The sequence below is a fragment of the Chlorocebus sabaeus genome, chromosome 11 (genome assembly GCF_047675955.1).
Source record: "Chlorocebus sabaeus isolate Y175 chromosome 11, mChlSab1.0.hap1, whole genome shotgun sequence".
NCBI lineage: Eukaryota > Metazoa > Chordata > Mammalia > Primates > Cercopithecidae > Chlorocebus > Chlorocebus sabaeus.
This window is the reverse complement of record NC_132914.1, coordinates 20,082,272-20,103,380: the sequence shown is the minus strand read 5'-3', so window position 1 is coordinate 20,103,380 and position 21,109 is coordinate 20,082,272. Positions and strand designations below refer to the sequence as shown.

The following is a 21,109-nucleotide window of genomic DNA, read 5'->3' as shown; positions in this document are numbered from 1 at the left end:
AAAAAAAAAAAAAAAAAAAAAAAGATGACAAGCTTTGTTTTGGGTACATTGAGGAGGCGCTGAAGGCAGAAATTTCTTTTTTTTCCCTTTAGAATTATTTTATTAAATCATAAATGTACAACAGCTTCTTAACTCTACACACGCAATTAAATTTTTTAAAGGAAAAACGTTATATGTCTTATTACACTATGATCCTGGCTAATAGCTTTTCAAAACTTTGAGAAAAATCTTAAAAAAGGTTTCACATGTCACCTGAAACTTACAAATTTAACATTATCAAAGAAGGAATGCTTCTATACTCTTACAAAGACCACTAGAAAGCAACAACTAGGGATGAAACAGCTAGGGACGAAGCTCACACAGTGACAGCTAGTAAAATGATGAATAGATGAAGACGAATTCTTGGTTAAGAGAACACCAAGAGACAGAGATCTTTCCCACTTAGCACTGAGACAGGTTAAAAAAAAAAAAAAAAAAAAAGCTAAAAAAATGGGACAGACAACTGCTAAGAACAGACCCATGATAATAATGTAAAAGGACTAGATAGGCCAATTTAAGAGACACATATTAAATTCTAATCTAATCCATTATCCATTTAGTCTTAGAGTTCTGCCATTATTATTATTTCATATCCTGCTAAAGAATTTTCTGAGTTTTATCTCTGTCCCTCCTGCACCTCTTCTTTTTTTGGAGATGGAGTCTCCCTCTGTTGCCTAGGCTAGAGTGCAGTGGTGAGATCTTGGTTCACTGCAAGCTCTGCCTCCCGGGTTCAAGCAATTCTCCTGCCTCAGCCTGCCGAGTAGCGGGTGGTATGCACCACTACGCCCAGCTAACTTTTTGCATTTTTAGTAGAGACGGGATTTCACCATGTTGGCCAGGCTAGCTCAAACTTCTGACCTCAGGTGATCCACCTACCTTGGCCTCCCAAAGTGCTGGGATTACATTCGTAAGCCACTGTGCCCGGCTCAAAAATGATTTTCTTACTCTCCTCACAAGAAATTGATAATTGTTTTTTAAAAAATGTACTGAAAAAAGGACACATACATAGGTGCTGACTCTGTTGACAATCTACCCCCAGTCTACTGGATCTCCGAGTAAACATGAAATGTTTTTCATTCTCAAGAAAAAAAAGTACTGATAAATTATAAAGAAGGATTTAGCTATTGACTCTGGTAAACCTTTAACATGTTCATGCAAAAAAGAATACATAAGTATGCTTGAACTGCATTTTTTTTTTTAACTGTACTATGGCAAACTGATTTGTCATGAAAAACTTCCTGCTTTTCCATGACTTTGAGGATAAGGTCCTTTAGTTATCCGATATTAAAAGGAGAGGTTGGTTACTGCAGTAGTATATCAGGATTCTGGGGGGGTTCGTACATGTTTGGTTTACCCACAGTAGGGAGCATGCTTACCAAAAGCATGTGAAGCATTGCTCTAAGTCTCTGGATCCTTCTGCGCATCTCCACCTACATACCTTGTAGTCACAGTTCCTAATATCTCACCTTCTGTTATCATTGCCTACTTGAAAACCTGGCAGGAAAGTTATTAGGGAAAAGGAAAAGGGGAATATCATTTGAGTTCCCTCACAACTGCTCTTCAAACACTAGTAGGGAATGTTAGAAAGAAAAAGAGTAAGAAACAAATGGAAGGAAAAGCTAAAATACAGGTGAGGAAATGTTCTAACTTCCTCATTCCTATTAATACTGCTTTCATGCCTGGATCAAAAAAGTGCTACCTCTTCATTCATGGAGAGTTTTTGCCTACTTCCTCTCTTCAGTGCCTGGTCTAGTTTCTAAACGCCTAATTTCATTCTTTTGCTCAACCCAACCAGTCCTGGTCCAGGCTATGGGAGCCAAGAACTGGAAACTAGTGTAGGTCTACTAAGTGACAAGACTGAGAAACTTCAAGACCCCACTCCCAATGTTAGATCTGCCAGGGAAGGTATACAAGTGCCTAAGATCTGAGGTTCGCACATTGAATACATTTTTTTTTTTTTGAGATAGAGTCTTGCTCTATTACCCAGGCTGGGTGCAGGGCATGATCTTGGCTTACTGCAACCGCTGCCTCCCCAGTTCAAGTGATTCTCGTTCCTCAGCCTCCCAAGTAGCTGGGATTACAGGCACACACCATCAGGCCCGGATAATTTTTGTATTTTTAGTAGAGATGGGGTTTCACCATGTTGTCCCAGGCTGGTCTTGGAGTCCTGACCTCAGGTGATCCACCCACCTTGGCCTCCCAAAGTCTTGGGATTACAGGCGTGAGCCACGGTGCCTAGCCACACTGATTTTTTTTTTTTTTTTTTTTTTGAGACTGACTCTCACTCTGTCACCCAGGCTGTAGTGCAGTGGCGTGATCTTGGCTCACTGCAACCTCTGCCTCCACCTCCCGGGTTCGAGTGATTCTCCTGTCTCAGCCTCCTGAGTAGCTGAGATTACAGGTGACCACCACCATGCCTGGCTAATTTTCATATTTTTAGTAGAGATGAGGTTTCACTATATGTTGGCCAGGCTGGTCTCGAACTCCTGCCCTCAGGTGATACACCTGCCTTGGCCTTCCAAAGTGCTGGGATTACAGGTGTGAGCCACCGTGCCCAGCCACTGAATACATTTTTAAGAGAGATATTTTCTTCATTGTGGTTAGGGTGTGTGATACTGTTAGTCTGGTCTTCAGATATAGCACAGGGTAAAATACTGTCTTTCATGGCCTAGCTTGGTAATCTAACCATCAGGGATACTATTAAGAATCCTTAATAACCAGTAGGGTACAGGAGCCAAAACAATCAGTGTGCTCCTTCTGTATCTTACAACCAAATATCATCAAATGGTTTGGCTACAATCAGCTCCTACGGAAACCTGTTACTCTAGTTTCAAACAAATGACTTATAGTTGGCTCTGTGGAACCTTTTAGGGACTCCTAATCATAAAATGATTGCTCAACAGCTCAGCTTATGCTTGATCTGCCCTGCTCTGATAAGAAAAAAATTTTTTTCAAATTTTTCTCTTTCCCTCATAAAATAAACACCAGCCACTATTGCACTTTCAAACAACTACAACAGGATACTTCATTCTCCGGGGGAGGAGACCCCATTTTAACTGCTGATAATCTGAAATTTACTTCCAACCTCCTGGCAAGTACACAGCAAGGGCAACACTTTACTTATGGCTTCCCCCCATCCCATTTATACACTGTTAGACAGAAAAATAAACATGGAAAAAGCTAACAAATGTTAAATCCATTCAGTAGATGCATTTTAGGATAAAGCTGGCAAGTTTCACTTAAACTGTAACCAAAAGTGTCTCCAATATTCAGCAACAACTAAGCTGGATGAGAAGAAAATGAGTTACTGATATATTATGTATTTATTCATTCTCTACATAGAACATGGATGAGGTACATAAAATATATAGTTGGGATTACTGTATGTATACAGGTTCTACTTTGGGCCTATGCTATCTTAAGATTCACAAAAATGACAAATAAACCAGGGCTAGTATTATATAAATGTAGACTTTGAATAATATACTAACTGGGCTATGGAAGCATAAACAAACTGTAATACTGTACTTCATAATAAAACAAAAAACCGAACAAAATTCTACCATGTAATTAGTAGAGCTATTGTTATTTTAAAACCACTTTAATACATGATTTATCCTCATAAACGGTGATAGTGAGAATCAAATTATATTGCTGAAGTTACAGGCACCAGAAGTCAAGATTTTTGGATTGCCTGTTAATATGTAAATCTGTAGACTTTCAGATAAGGCAATTTTATTTTTTATTTGTTATTAAACATTCCAGTAGCATCAGAAATGAGTTGACCTCTGAAGCAACTATGAGAATACTCTTTGGGTCTATTTTTTTTGTGAATAGTGACAGCTATTAACAGAATTAAAGAAATTACAGTTTTGCTTTTGATTATTGCAATCCCTCACAAGGGGCAGGAGGAAAACTACATTTTGTTGCTGGTCTTGGGTTATTCTGATGATTTATTAGGGGAGGCAGAATAAGTGTTAGAGTGAGAATAGATGAGCACATGTTCATTTGTTATGATATATGGTATAAAATGTGACCAGAGCCTTTTCCTTTTTCAGATTTTATAATCTACTCTTGAATTTGTGGTTATATAAAACTGATGAATCAATTCATAAATCCAGGGAACCAATAATCCCTACAAAAACAACAGACCTGGTCATCTAAAATGTTATGTTACTGGCAGTAACAAGATTAAAAGCTGGAAATGTTTGAGCTGAATGAAAAATTTTATTAAAACGCAGTTATCTAAATCATAAATTTTTAATAAAATTATTTAAAGAGAGATTTTCTTTAGGAAACCTTAAAGATATATATATTTAAGTATATCTGAGTTTTGGGGCAAAGTCTCCACCATGTTTTCATAAGCTGTCTAATTATTATCTAAAAATGGCCCAATTTTTGCTATCAAAATATTCTTACTTCAAACACAAAATATCATTCAAACAATTCTGTAATTCTTCTCATTATCACAAACTTTAAAAATTGAATAACTTTATTTCAGATAAATTGCCAGAAAAGCTTTGGTGACATGTTGAGAGAATAGAGAAGATCAATAACACATTGGGATGTTTAGAAGTCACCTGTAGGACCACAGCATGGAGCAATAGAAAAGGTTCAACAAAGCTTTCTTCGAGAGGAGTGATGGGAACGTGAGACTCAACAGGATCTAGGTCGTTTAGGTAAAGGGATAAAACACAATTTCGAGCTGGGAAAGTGATTGAGGAGGAGCATCTCAGCAAATGGTGGTGTTTTTGGCATATTTACCTGTCCTTCTCTAAAATTTTCTGAAGTTCTAGGTCTCTGCAATTCCAGCTTTGATTCAATGAGGTCGGTAATAAGTTACAGCAAACCACAAGGTTTATTTTCTGAGATGCCGGATAACTTCAGATTCATGTTTATATCATTGTTTTTTAAACCTATTTTTTTTTTGCGGCTCTAAATACAAATGAGTTTTTTATTTCCCATGTATCTTAGCAGCCTTTTGGCAGTGCAGAATTTTGAAGGAAGATGGATTTTTCTATTTTATTAGCTAACACGTCTTTATTAGACTGCTTTCGAAGTACATAATATCCACTGTGGTTAAATTTCAATAGCCTGAATCTCTGGATTGAAGATCTGAAATTTGGATACATGAAATGCTCATTTTAAAAGCATTCCAATGGCCAAAATGCTGATGAAAATGTTTTGTGAACAATATATAAATTTTATATTACCAAAAGTGTGTTACTTTTAAAAATTAAAATAAGGAATATGATTTAATACCTTTTAAAGGGTTATCCTAATGCAAAATCCCTCTTTAAATACAACTAATTTAAAGTAGCACATTACTGTTTTGTTTCAAACAGGCAAATATAAATATGAAAGCATTTGTCTTATTTTCCACAGTAACCTCTTTATTTGATAAAATAGTCAAGTTTGGACATTTTGAAACAAGCTAGAATAAGTTTTAGCTTGATTTATATAAAAAATGCATTCAACGAAAGAAATTATGTCTAATAACAAAAAATTCCCAACAAATTAAAATTAAATATTAATGGAGCATTTTATAAAAACTGAGTCACTACTTGTTCAATGCCACTTTCCTTTTTTTTTCCTGAGATGGAGTCTGGCTCTGTTGCCCAAGCTGGAGTGCAGTGGCACGATCTTGGTTCACTGCAACCTCCACCTCCAGGGCTCAAGCGATTCTCCTGCCTCAGCCTTCCAAGTAGTGGGGATTACAGGTGTGCACCACCACGCCTGGCTAATTTTTGTACTTTTAGTAGAGACAGGGTCTCGCCATGTTGGCTGGGCTGGTCTCAAATTCCTGACCTTAGGTGATCCACCCGCCTCAGCCTCCCAGAGTGCTGGGATTACAGGCGTGAGCCAATACGCCCAGCCCATTGCCACTTTCCCTTTTGATCATTCACCTCAACCAGCCACACCTGGTGCCACCACTGAGTTAATGCTAGGAACGTGAGCCTCCTATAAAACTGGCTCTATACACGTTGGCAAAGACCAAACACTGGAAGTACACAGCAAACAGGGAATAAGGACAGGCAACTAAAAATCACCTCCACTACACACTTCACCCATCTTCCTTCCTCCCTTCCTCCCTCCCTCTCTTTCTCTGTTTCTTTAAGACAGAGTCTTGAGCTATAGCCCATGCTGGAGTACAGTGGTGCACGATCTCAGCTCACTGCAACCTCCACCTCCTGGGTTCAAGCAATTCTTGTGCCTCAGCCTGCTCAGTAGCTGGGATTATAGACATTCACTGTGACGCCCAGCTAATTTTTGTACTTTTAGTAGAGGCAGGGTTTCTCCATGTTGGCCAGGCTGGTCTCGAACTCCTGGCCTTCAGTGAGCCGCCTGCCTCGGCCTCCCAAAGTGCTGGGATTACAGGCATGAGCCATTGTATGCAGTCAACTTCACCCACCTTTAAACTCCCCTTTGTGAATACAGAGCACACTACATTCACCCTCCTTCTTGCCTTCCAACAAGACAATTCACAGCTTGGTGTCTGTTCCTTTAATTAGGTCAACTCCAAGCTGAGATAAGCCTCAAGGAGTAGGCGTTTTAATGGGATAAGAAGAAAGAAGTCTAGAGAATTTAGGCTGTCAATTTCAGCTGACCCAACATTTGTATCCCCCCTTTACTTCCACTTCTGTCCTTTCTCCCTGTTTATTATGGAATTCCTGAATCCACCTGGTCAGGGATTTCATATTCTATCACTTGTAAAAGTCATGTTATTAATTCAAAGTGACTGAAATAGCTGAGTAGCCTGAAAAACTGTATTATATTTAAGAAGTTCTATTAAGTATTAAAAGTAAGAAAATCTCTATGAATCCCACCTGATGATCCAAATATATGGTGTTCCTTTGGAGATGATGTGAAAGAATTTCATTCTAGTAGGCACCAATTAAGAAAAAAGGGACAGAGAAAGAGGATGTGGAATTCAAGAAAAGGTCAATTTTGGAATAAGAAAAACAGGTAATTTACTACAACCTATTAGATCACAGTGCACGACAACTTTCACGCACATGCTCCCCTGTAAATGGTATCGCTGACATATTAAATTATAAAATTATATTTTGTTTTGCAAGAAATTAAGTAGACATGCATATGAACAATGAACTATTAAGCAGAAAAATTCCTTAAAATAGCTCTAGCAAAAACTGTTAGAACTTCTACATGTCAATTATTTCCTGTAATAAAGTACTACTTCTTTCAATAAGATGTTTCTTATATAACCAGAGCTATAAACCCTTTGAGAAATGGTTATGTGTTCATTGCTTTCATTAAAAATAAAAGACATTTTATAAGTTTATTAATCTATTAATATTAATTTATTAATTTATTAATATTAATAATATTAATTTATTAATTTATTAATTTTTAACATTTAAAAGGCAGTATTATTAAAGCTATAATGAATTTTCAATTCATTGTTTTACTGGAATTTATAGGACTTCTCAATATTTGTTTTACCAGGTGTGGAAGTCACAGTTTTCAGTGAATAACAACATGAAGTTAATGCATACATGAAGTACTGTATGCATTTCCTTCCTCAAAACCAAAAGCCAGTGGGTGAGCGGGTGGGTAGAAGGCTAAGAAGAAATGCACCCTACCTGCATTTTATTTCAGTCATGTATAAATAAGTTCGATTCTCAAAGGGTTAATAGGAGATTCTAATGTTGTCACTATAATGATGGTATGGGCTCATGCTCAATACTAATGACGCTGATCATATTGACTAATGAGTGGTTCAAAATAAGTGATGATGGCAGACGACACAGACAAATCTCTCCATAGCTGACCTTTGGGCTGTGGGCCTCAAGCTTTAGCTGCATGAGCTGTGCTAACGTATGCTCCCGGATACTACTCAGTTCGGCTTGCTGCCGTCTCAGCTTTATTAGCAGCAGCGTAAGCTCCTCTGGCTGAAGGAGTACAATTTAAGAATCCAAACAGTGGAAAACAGATTAATTGTTGTCTTAAGTGACAGATATTAAACCAAGATTTCTTGGCAAGTTTCCTCTTATGGTTGACATCAAACATAGTGCCTAGGCACTATGATGATAGGTCCTACATAAATGCATAGATATCTAGAGAAATAGAAGGAACAGTGTTACTTTAAAAGATACAGCAAAACAACAGTATATTAAGGCATTTTCTCAGAACTCATGAGAATATTTAAATGTTAAGTACAAAAAAGTACAATGTCAAAAAACCATTATAGAGGTTTGTACATAAGTGCTACTAAAAATTATTAAAAGATATTTTACTAAGATGTCTAAAAAAATATACCTTTTTCCAGCAATAGTACAAATACCTACATGTCCAACTTTCTAACAGAAGGTATATAAAATAATTAAAATAAATGTAGGCCGGGCACAGTGACTCACGCCTTTAATTCCAGCACTTTGGGAGGCCGAGGCAGGAGATCACAAGGTCAGGAGTTTGAGACCAGCCTGGCCAACATGGTGAGGCCCTGTCTCTACTAAAGATACAAAAAATTAGCCAGGCGTGGTGGCATGCGACTGTAATCCCAGCTACCCGGGAGGCAGGAGAATCGCTTGAACCCAGGAGGCAGAGGTTGCAGTGAGTCGAGATCATGCCATTGCATTCCAGCCTGGGAAACAGGGCGAGACTCCATCTCAAAATTAAGTAAATAAATAAATAAATAGTAAGTAAATAAATAAATAAATAAAATAAATAAATAAAATAAAATTGATGTAAAACTTGGATATCTTCACATTATTAAACTTGGGATCTGGGTTCTATTAATTATTTCCCAGTTATATTCTGAAATGTTACTGTTAGTGCTTTCATATAGCACTTTTTAGGACCAAAAGATCAGTTTTATTTTTTAAGAAAAAAAGAAAGTTTCCATGGGCACATAAACCTTCCTTCACTCTGGGAAAAGAAGAGAACCTTTTTTTGGTTCCTGATTGGTGACTGTGATCCAAAGGAAAACAAATTTTCAACGGTGGATGAAATTCCTTAATGGGCCAATTTAATATACTTTTCTTAGAAATACAGTAAAGTATGGGCACTGGCAGTCTTACAGCCCATAAAATATTACTTGGTATTTCTCAGAGCTTTGTTACAATTAACAACTGAAAGCGGGCTACAGGGAGACTCTCCTCACTCGAGTGCTGCAATGTAGTCTTAAAAATTCCAGGCTAAAAAGTATTCCTGAGATTGGTTTGTTTTGCCTACACCACACATTGCACTAGCTCTCTTCTGTTCTGTTTGTTATTGCTCTTTATTTTCCTACAATTCTTTTCAAAAACAGAAATCATTTTTAACCATTATCTGAAATCGTATTAAAAATTATTGCCTTCAGACAGAAAAAGTGTTAGTAGAAGTAAACTATAGTTACTATCGGATTCCTTAGATAAAACTAGGTATCTACAGGTGAGACAACAGTTTTTTACTGTATATTAAATGGTCAAAGAAGGTTTGGTGTGTGAGATTTAAATAAACCACATAAGAGAAAAAGAACAGTTGCTTTTGCTCTGATGCCAATTCTATCTTGTGACCTCATGATGCTAGAAAGGTCCGTGTTTTATGATCATCATCTCCAACACTCGAGGTCTTGCCAGGGAGAAGGTAAGGTGGGGTAAGGGATATGGATATTCTAAGAACCACAAGAAATCAGAGTGATACCACAAGAAATACTGAAACTCTGATTTATTATTTATGGATCTTAAAAGATTAAAAGATTTTCAAAAGGATGAAAGATACCAATAACTTTATTTAGATTTTGAGGCCAAATAAAAGAGGCACGTTTGACCAAAGAAAGTAGGAGAGGTTGTAAATAAATTTTGTGCTAAATACCCACTAGAGGGAGCAAGGAATTAGAGAAACATTTGTGGTATGCTATTTAGCATTTACTTTGTGATTAATGACTATTCATCAGGTCAACAATCTAATGTTTTAAAATTCCAACATTTTAAAGTCTTAGTTTTAATTAAATAATCTTTGGCAAATAAACTGCAGGAAGTTTAAAGCAAGAAAATATTTCCTTTTATCTAAACGTATAAAAGATAAAACAATGTTTTTACAAAACACGTAAGATGAATTTGATTACTGCAGAAAGGGAATTTTAAATAATGAACAACGATATACACAGGTGCTAAAATCACATCTTTACAGAAACTAAGGCTATCTACTGACAATAAAGCCAGTGCCCCTGATAAAAGAATACCATTAAAATAAACTGAAGTGAGGAAAAGTCATCTTTTCTCTTTAACTAGAAGTATCCTGCTAATATAACACCTTTCCAATTAACATAACACTGACAATGAAATGATAATGGTAAGTACTCTCTGCTGGAATGTTTGTTACAGTCTTTCTTTTTCTGCTGATAAGCAAATCAGTTTCTTTTATTAACAGCTCTAAAGAAGTTAATCTAAAAATCCACACGAAAAACTTAATACACTGGCAGTTTGACTACAAATAGCTGCTTGCTGGATTTGTTCACTAATGAATTACTGCAATTTCTGTTTTAAGGATAAGGGAATTAACAAAGTAAAGAAACCCACTTAGCTTACACAATAAAGTTTCTTTTTTTTTTTTTTTTTGAGACAGAGTCTCACTTTGTTGCCCAGGCTGGAGTGCAATGGCCGGATCTCGGCTCCCTGCAAACTCCACCTCCCGGGTTCAAGTGATTCTCCTGCCTCAGTCTCCCGAGTAGCTGGGATTACAGGCACGCACCACCATGCCCAGCTAATTTTATATTTTTAGTAGAGATGGGGTTTCACCATGTTGGCCAGGCTGGTCTCGAACTCCTGACCTCAAGCAATCTGCCCGCCTCGGCCTCCCAAAGTACTGGGATCACAGGCATGAGCCACCACACCCAGCCGTAAAGTCTCAAAATACAATCTTTTATTTGGCCAGTCAGGCACTTAGGAAACGGTATCCACTAAAACACCGAAATGGCTACATGATTCCAAATTCTTCTGATGAGCATCTCTTGCACAAAAGCAGTAATGCTTTTTCTTTGGGAGAACCTCTGAAAATTCAAACTTAAAAACTATGTTAGATATGTACCTTCCTGTGTAGCACATAAATAAAACATGGCATGGTAAATAAAGATATTACTCACCGTTTTCCCTTGGAGGCTCTGGGGACTAACAGACTGTAAAGTCAGGCCAGCTGGCACTGACCTTCTGTCAGGCACATAGACATGCTAGGAAAGTAAAGGTACAATGTAATTCTGCAGTAAAGTTTTTTTTTTCTTGTCAATGTCAGCAAGGAGAAATCTTAAATTCATATTATGAAATACCATTTAAAATTGCTATTAGTGCTTATGAAAGATGATAGAGACTAAAATTTCTTGTGTCATAAAATACTAATGTGGGGCTGGATGAGGTGGCTCACGCCTATAATCCCAATGCTTTGAAAGGCCAGGGTGGACAGATCAACTTGAGGTCAGGGGTTTGAGATCAGCCTAGCCAACATGGTGAAACCCTGTCCTTTCTCTACTAAAAATACAAAAAAATTAGCCAGGTATGGTGGCGTGGGCCTATAATCCCAGCTACTCGGAAGGCTGACATGGGAGAATTGCTGGAACCTGGGAGGTGGAGATTGCAGTGAGCCGAGATAGCGTCATTGCACTCCAGCCTGGGTGACACAGCGAGGCTCCATCTCAAAAAATACTGATGTGGATGAGCAGAGTAATTCTTTTTTTTAAGGCAGAATCTCGCTCTGTTGCCCAGCCTAGAGTATATAGCGAGATCTCAGCTCACTGCAACCTCCACCTCCCGGGTTCAGGAGATTCTCCTACCGCAGCCTCTCAAGTAGCTGGGATTACAGGCGCATGCCACCACACCTGACTAATTTTTGTATTTTTAGTAGAGACGGGGTTTCACCATGTTGGCCAGGCTGGTCTCGAACTCCTGGCCTCAATTAATCTGCCTACCTCGGCCTCCCAAAGTGCTAGGATTACAGGAGAGAGTCACTGTGCCCGGCCTGAACAGAGTAATTCTAAAATCTGGTTTAGAGGTTGTCAAAAACTCTCTGGCCTCAGGATCCCTTTATATTTTTAAAAAGAAAATTTAGTGGCAAGAGTAGCATTGTTTTACAGTTTTGCAAAACTTTAATGTCTGGCTGGATTCTTGTATCTGTTTCTGTATTTAATCTGTTGTGATAATCTCTTTAAGTGGAAGTATGTGAAGAAAATTTACCCTCAATATACACAGTTGGAGGAAAGGAAGAAAACTTTTAATAGTTTTTCTTGATAATTATAGATGTTCATCTCTGACTTTGTGCTATAGCTCAAAAAAGTGGTATTTTTTTAAAGGTTAGTAACAAAGTGATATCTGAAACCTTATCAACGAACTTTTGATACTCTGTTACATTAATATCCACTGGTCTATTTGAACTTTAAATGAATCTTGTGATATTAAACACTGGTCATTTGGAAAATATTGGTTCAGTGAGTTATGCAATGTTCCAAATGTTGACATATGTCAGTACACAATATTAAAAAATCACAACTGTTAATATCACCACCAATCTTTAAGCACCGGAAAGCTGTCAAGTTCAGAGTGGCAGATACATGATTTCCAAAATTCTATTTTTTGCTTGAAAACTCAAACGTTGTCATCAGTGACAAATACTGTCAGTTGTTTTCCTTGAAGTGACAGGATAGCATTCATTTTGAGAAAGTGTGTCTATCAAATACCACATCTGAATATTGATAGTTGTCTTTTGTTCAAGTAAAAATGCATTTCACAATAAAAGGAGCTAATTCAGCTTGCAACTCCGTCACGTGTTTTACTGGGAGATAACTGTTAGCACTTTGGTATGCCATAGAAGTGCTTTATGCATTTACCATTTCATCACAAGTAAACAGTAAAAAAATATGTAACAAAATGTTACGGTTCAATAAAATTATTTTCTATTGTTTCATGAACGAGATTTATAAGTGAACCTGATACTTCTATTTTTTTACTTCAAGTGTGTGGCAGTGAAGGCTACAATGACCACTAGTATAGTCTGGAGCCACTGCCTTGATTTATGCTAAGGTGCCAGAAATGTTACTCACCATCACTTCTGTACTACTAGCACAAGTAGGAATACAATGAATAATGCCTTATTACGATTATAAAAATAATTTTGACTCCCTGAAAGGGTCATGGGGAGGGAACCCCCACAGGGTTCCATGAACTACACTTTAAAAACCACTGATCTAGATCAAGGAAGAGGACAGGATAGTTTGAAAGAAAAATTTGGCAATTTTGGAGAAGTCTTTTAGGAGTAGCAGTAGTAGACGGTCGGGAATTGGGTAGAGAATATAGATTCATCTCATATTTGCTGTCAAAACAGATGATATATTCTGGCCAAAACCATGAAAAATACGATTAAGAACGACAGCATGTAATTTAGAGCCAATTGTTACAACAAACACATTAATTTGTATTAGATCAGATTTTTCTTATATATTATTACTATTTTTATCAATCATGATTTAGTCTTTGGACAAAGTGAGGAAACACTGAACTTTGTTACAATGGAGTTCAAAGTGAGCCTTTTTTGTGAGGCAAATTAAAACTTTCTTCAAAGGAAAATTCCTGATTAATTTATTAATCTTAATAAATATTTATGGAAGTATCAAGCAAATGCTTTAGGTAATAATGCAGCTGAAGGATTCAGCCTGCCACAAGGGTAAGAAAAGAGCATTTTAAAATAGTATAAAGCAATAACTTATTACTATTTTTTGAGTCAGAGTCCTGCTCTGTCGCTCAGGCTGGTGTGCAGTGGCGCAATCACAGCTTACTACAGCCTCAACCTCCCAGGTTCAAGTGATCCTATGGCCTTGGCTCCCCAAAGTGTTGGGATTACAGGCGCGAGCCACTATGTCTGGCCAAAGAATTCTTTAGTATGGAAAAAAAAAAAAGCAATTTAGGATAGACATTAGGGAACTGGCTGTGTACTAGCTGACTAATCAAAGCCACTGCTTTAGCATTATGAAAAGCTGACTGATACAAAGCACTTTGAATTCACTTCAAGTAATCTATACTAAGCAATGCTTAAACCAACTTAATATACAAAGTAAAACATGATCTCCATTTTTTAAATGTATATGTACCATTAAGCTCTAATATTAAATTGAGTGTTTAAGGAGTTATCTGAATATGCTATTATTGTTGGCTAGAAGATAAAGTTAACACTTTTATCCTCATGAACAACAGGATGAGCTTGATACAAAATTTCAGGTATGCCAGAAGACAGTAGGTGTAGAATTTGCAAGTGTGTAAAAAGCCAATAACAATGAATGTGGTCTAGGTCAGGCACAGTGGCTAACGCCTGCAATCTCAGCACTTTGAGAGGCCGAGGCCAGTGGATCACTTGAGATCAGGAGTTCAAGACCAGCCTGAGCATCATGGTGAAACCATGACTCTACTAAAAATACAGAAATTAGCCAGGTGTGGTGGTGCATGTCTATAATCCCAGCTACTCGGGAGGCTGAGGCAGGAGAATCACTTGAGTCCGGGAGGCAGAGGCTGTGGTGAGCTGAGATTATGCCTCTGCATTTCAGCCTGGGCAACAGAGTGAGACTCCGTCTCAAAACAAAACAACAACAACAACAAAACCAAAAACAACCAATAAAATACACGTGGTGTTAACCTACATGGAGAACTGATGAGATATGGTATCAAGCAGAGAATACAGAATGCATCTGCTGAAAAGAACTGCTCCTGTGTTCCTAAGACATGAAGTGTTGCAATTAGGTATTTTTTATACATGAGATCTTAATGTTGTAAAATATTTTTATTTATTTTTTAAAACAAAATAGAGCTGCCTTGCTTACTTTCTCCTCATTCTTTTGTCTCTCACATTTAAAATAGTATACTAGAAAGAAAACACAGCATTTATAAGGTAGTGAGTTAACATAAAATGAGCAGCTATTTTACCTTAGGGTGATGGGCCCTGTGTCTGCGGTCTATTGTCACATCTCCTCTCTGAATTGGTGAAGACACTTCCGATCTGTAAGTTCGTTGAGGGGAGTATCCCTGATAAGCAGCTATTGACCCGTGGGATGGTGATGTGGGAATAGAGTGCATTGTCTGGTCAGAAATATTTACCATGGTTTTGGGACTACTCAAAGTACTGTGTCGAGGGAGGGTGCTCTGTTTATTATAAAACTGACGCTGCTGCCATTCGTAGAGCTGCCACATTGTGTCATCTCTCATGGACCTCCGTTTCTCCTCCGCTCCGGGTCCTAACGTCTTGTCATGAGTGGAAGGGGCTACACTGCAGATACTTTCAGGCCTTGTCTTGCTGTTTCTTGGGAGTGTTCTATAACCTTCAGGGTAGCGGGCCATAATCTGGGCTCTGTGGCTTGGCATATTTCTTGGTAGTGTTTGGTAAGAAATTACTCTAAAATAAAAAAATAATTAAAATGTAAACATGAAGAAGAGTTATTTTCCAAATTCTAAATTAGAGTACATTTCTTTTGTTTCAGTAAGTAAAACATATACTAGAATTCTTTTTTTTGGAGATGGAGTCTTGCTCTGTCACCCAGGCTGGAGTGCAATGGCGCGATCTTGGCTCACTGCAACCTCCGCCTCCCAGGCTCAAGCGATTCTCCTGCCTCAGCCTCCCAAGTAACTGGGATTACAGGCGTCCACCACCATGCCCGGCTGATCTTGAATTTCTGACCTCAGGTAATTCACCTGCCTCGGCCTCCCAAAGTGCTGGGATTACAGGCATGAGCCACTGTGCCCGGCTTAGAATGTATTTTTTTTAAAGATTGAAATATTATATAAGATATACACTATTAATAGATTTTAATCTTTTTATGAAATTCAATTTAACAAATTTAACACAGGATAAACAGCATCTATATCAATTACACAAAATATTATTAGTTCCACACAATGTACAGTTTGATTTAAAGATGAAAGACTATTATACTTCGTTTGAGAAATAAGAATGTTTAAAATCTAATCTCAATTCTGTCTCTGTATTTTATTTGTTCTTATATAAATAAAGTCTCATTTTCATACATCTCATCAGAGCACTATGATTTCTATGTATGGATGAAATATGAAGTGAGTTATAGAGCATAAGACAGGAGCATAAAGACAGGAAAGAAATTACTCCAAGTATATGTTGACTATTCTGTTGCATGTTTTCTTTCAGGAAGTATGGTTATTTATGGGAGTAAATACATCAGTACATTTGGTTTGAAGGAATAACTTCCTTTCATAGCTTTTCCTAACTTGAAATATAAAAATGACTTGGAGTTGACGCTCAGAATTCTATTAAAGATAAAATACTTAAATATCACAATATTTCAGATATAAAACTGCAATCTCAGCAATTTTCTAATGTTTCCAGCACAGTAATTAATATTTCACTTCATAGATGGTGGAATATTTCTCAGGCGGCTTTTTAAAGCAATCTAAAAATGCTTCATGTACATTATGCATGCAAAGTATAGTTCTTTTAAAATGCTAATTTTGGGAATTGGATATGTAATTGCATATTACTAAGCACAGAATATACCATTTCCAAAAATCAAAGAATACAATTTCAGTTTACTACTTTTAAAAAAACCACTTTGATAAACACACTATTTTGAATTTATAAAACTATCACAGTGCCAACTTCATACTAGGTGAAATTCATGATATAAAAAAGATTTTTAAAAGTTAGTTAGGGGAGGAGTGAGCCAGAAAAAAAGAGTCAATTAAAAACTCTATGTAAAGTTAACATTTGTGTTTCTCTATTATCTTTTTTTTTTGTAGATAGTGTTTTGCTCTGCTGCCCAGGCTGAAGTGCACTGGCACAATCTCAGCTCACTGCAACCTCCGCCTCCCAGGTTCAAGTGGTTCTCCCGCCTCTGCCCCCTGAGTAGCTGGGACTACAGGCACCAGCCACCAAGCCCAGCTAATTTTTTGTACTTTCATAGGTTTTGCCATGTTGCCCAGGGTGATCTCGAACTCCTGAGCTCAGGCAATCTGCCCGCCTCAGCCTCCCAAAGTACCAGGATTATAGGAGTGGGCGCCCGGCCTCCTATTTCCTTTAGATACAGAGGTGTAGGTATAATCCAAATTCTAAATACAAACATACCTTTTTTTTTTGAGACGGGTTCTCACTCTGTCACCCAGGGTGGAGTGCAGGGGAGTACACTGCAGCCTCATCCTCCTGGGCTCAAGTGATCTTCCTGCCTCAGCCTCCTAAATAGCTAGGAATACAGGTATATGCCACCATGCCTGGCTAATTTTTTATTTTTCCCAGACATAACATTTTAACCACCACCACCACAAGAAACATCTAGATTAAAAAAGCAAGATTAGGCTGGGTGCGGTGGCTCACACCTGTAATCCCAGTATTTTGGGAGGCTGAGGAGGCAGATTGCTTGAGGCCAGGAGTTCGAGACCAGCCTGGCCAATATGGTGAAACCCTGTCTCCACTAAAAATACAAAAATCAGCCAAGCATGGTGATGTATGCCTTAGTTCCAGCTACTTGGGAGGCTGAGGCAGAAGAATCGCTTAAACCTGAGAGGTGGAGGTTGCAGTGAGCTGAGATCGTGTCACTGCACTCCAGCCTGGGTGATAAGACAGAGACTCTGTCTCCAAAAAATAAATAAATAAAATAAAGAATATGAAAAAGCAAGATTAAATTACAAGTATTCACCTTATACTATCATCTCCATGGGCATAAATTTATATCCTAACATCAAAATCAACATAATTCAATGAACTAAGTGTGTGGAAGGGTTGGGACTCTACAAACTCAGGTTTCCTGATCTCCTCTTTCAATGGTTAGTTAACAACTTTTCCCTAATATTACATGGGCCCTTACTGGTTGTGAAAATGTCAGAGATATTGGTAATTACATGGACCAGAAGGGATTAAAGATTTGATGGGAAAATTATTTGAACATACTCTCAATAATCTGGGAATCCTTCGCTGATAATCTGGATATAAGAGCTCTCTTTTGAGCCAAATACCTGTCAGCAACAATGCACAAATACTGCTATATTATAGTTACAAAAAGATTTCAGGCTGGGTGCAGTGGCTCACCCCGGTAATCCCAGCACTTTGGGAGGCCAAGGCGGGTAGATCACTCAGGAGTTCAACATAGCAAAATCCCATCTCTACAAAAACTAGAAAATATTAGTCGGGCGTGGTGGCATGCTCCTGCACTCCCAGCTACTTAGGAGGTTGAAGCAGGAGAATTGCTTGAACCCGGGAGGCAGAGTTTGCAGTTGCAGTGAGCTGAGATTGTGGCACTCCAGCCTGGCAACAGAGGGAGGGCTCTGTCTCCAAAAAAAAAAAAAGAAGAAAAAAAAAGATTTCATTGTGATGAGGTGTAATGAATTGAGTGCACTGGACTATGAGGCACCCAATTAATAAACCGCCTGCATAATTGGTATCTATTGGGGTAGTAAAATTATGTTACCTTTATACTAAGAGAAAATCTCACGTTAAATATACCTTCTCTTTGTGGGGTAAAGCATCCAGAGGGGATATAGTGGGAAAACAGTAAAGCAGGAAAAGTGGTTGATCAAAAATCAAGACAGCCAAGTTTTGATTCCTGCTTTCCTATTAAGTACTTAGACCTTAGATAAGTTACATATTCTGGGGCCTTCAGAATATTGGGGGCAGGGTAGGGGAGTAGGGGAGAAAAGACCAAGAGATTTTATATATATATAAAACACTTTCCAAGCTAAGCACTGTACTAAGTATTGGGGATAAAAAGAAAAAAAAAGTAAAAAGGTTATATAGCATGCTGGGGGATGTACACATGTCAACAAATCACGACAATACGTTGTATGAAGATTGTCTAATAGAAGCATATGAAAATTACCCTATGGATATTTCAGGATGTCAGTATAGCCAAATATATATATATATATATATTTTTTTTTTTTCCTGAGATGGAGTCTCTCTTTGTCATCTAGGCTGGAGTGCAGTGGCATGATCTCCGCTCACTGGACCTCTGTCTCCCGGGTTCAAATGATTCTCCTGCCTCAGTCTCCCAAGTAGCTGACAGGTGCCTGCTGCCACGCCCAGCTAATTTTTATATTTTTAGTAGAGACGAGGTTTCACCATGTTGGCCACGCTGGTCTTGAACTCCGCACCTCAGGTGATCCACCCACCTCGGCCTCCCAAAGTCCTAGGATTACAGGTGTGAGCTACCACGCTTGGTCCAAGAGATCATACTTGGGGTTACAGAAAGAGCTTGTGGGCTAAACAGAACTAAAATGCAGGTCTCCTACTTTCTAAAGCAGTACTCTTTTAACTATGCCAGCGATCCCTAAACTTTTGGATTAAAAAAAAAAAATCCCTCTATTTTAAAATTTTGCCTAAGATATGAATATTATTTTTAAAAAATCATACTCATCTATTACAATGACTTAAACATAAAAAGGCATTAAAAATTAGGAAGGATATAATCTTATAGTACCAGAGAGCCCTTTATATGCTATTAAAATCTAGCCAATGGCCAACTGATACTGGGATCCTCTTTTTTCATCTAGAAGATGATTTCATCATAAACTTACTCTAGAGCTCTAAAATTCTATGCCTTATTTTTTTTTTTAAATATTTCTAATTCTTTCAACCATTTCTCCTAAACTAAATTTCCTTCATCATGCTGGTTGTTCTTCAGGATTTCAATGTCTCTACTCAAAAAGAGGTTGTTCAAAATTGAACAAAATGTCTCCAGGCAAGAACCACTGCATTCAGGCCAACCATCTGATGCCTTCAGGGGTGGAGAGAGGGAGAAAGGTACCCAATTGCTCTTATATAACCAGTATAAAGAGTTCAACTTCTTGAGGTTTTCCCTCCATGGGTACTTCCCATTTTGTTTCTGCTTGGTCTTCCTCCCCATCTTCACCTTCTCTGATCACATTAAAGCCAGAAACTGGAAAACATCCAGAGCTGGCAACCCCATGACTCTGTGCAAATATGTCAGCTAGGGAAAGCTGACTCCATCAAAGAGACTGCCCTAGTACAAAAGCAATTTACCCTGACACACCTTGGTTTATCTGGTCATTCACAAATTCAAGAAATACTACAGTAGGCTTAATATGCAAAAAGCTAGAGATTAAGCACTGAGCTATATCATAGAAACATGTAAGGAAGGGGACATACATCATCAATCTAAAACACACCCAAAATTGCTTATAAGCTAATGTCGAAATTATAGTTCAAAAACATAATTACACTAAAACACTTCTGTCAAGCGCTCTGAAGTATTCATAATGCGTGGGTTGGGCCCTGTTGTAGAGATGTATATTGAACCTGAACTGTCAACTATCATATGATCATTAATAGCAGGATATGTATATTTTTAGTAAGCTTGGTTAATTAATGACATTAAAAGGCTCTTCTGTCATCTTTGGAACCACATTTGGGGAATTTTAATTAAAAATTAAATTATTATCAAGCAAATTTATTTTTATCCCATATATTTCTAGCACTTTGAGACCTGTTTTTCAAAACTACAATTCCCTTTAGTGACTTTTTTCCCCAAAGAAATTCAAATTAAGCAAAGTGTGATTTACTTTTAACTGAAAGCTTAAGAAATGAACACTCTAAGCTCCTGCATCAGATTTAGTGCCCTATTGACCAGAAGCTGCCTGTCAAGCACCATAAAAACCCTTTCCCTGTGATTTTGCCATGCAGAAAAATGGCTTAAGGACCATGCATCTTAACAGTGCCTGCCACTCAGAATGAAACTTTAAAGCTTTGTTCACAGATGTAGGGATCTACTATTTGACTAAATATTAAACCTTTTTCTTCCTATCAGAACTTTAATAATAAAAGGCTTTCATAAAGCTTTTTAAAAAATGATTTAGATATTGAATTACAATTATGTTTCTTTCCATCAATAAAAAATCATTTCATTATAAAACACTACAACTATTTTTATAATGAAGTTTATATCATAATGTAGATGATATTTTCTTATGATCCAAAGTAGACTCAAGCCATTTCAAAAGAACATCTAAATAACAGTATTTATAAAAACTGGCATAACAGTTAACCCAAAAATGTAGGAGGAACCCAGAGAAAACCTTAGCTCAAAATAACCTAAAACCAGCCTTCAGAAGCTGTTGGTCTA

General features: G+C 37.6%; 1 protein-coding gene across 24 annotated transcripts in view; it reads right to left on the bottom strand.

Moving 5' to 3' along the window:
• The window catches only part of PLEKHA5 (pleckstrin homology domain containing A5), a 249,361-nt gene that overhangs the window by 76,642 nt on the left and 151,610 nt on the right, over positions 1-21,109 (bottom strand). For 13 of the 24 annotated variants that reach the window (XM_073020527.1, XM_073020524.1, XM_007967805.3 and 10 more), the window contains 4 exons: positions 14,940-15,405; positions 11,126-11,209; positions 7,833-7,952; positions 6,867-6,920 (listed from right to left, as the gene is read on the bottom strand). In XM_073020527.1, coding sequence (XP_072876628.1) covers positions 6,867-6,920; positions 7,833-7,952; positions 11,126-11,209; positions 14,940-15,405 — 724 coding nt within the window. The remainder of the gene's footprint in view (positions 1-6,866; positions 6,921-7,832; positions 7,953-11,125; positions 11,210-14,939; positions 15,406-21,109) is intronic. The other 11 variants (XM_073020529.1, XM_007967818.3, XM_037990287.2 and 8 more) reach the window with 2 other exon arrangements.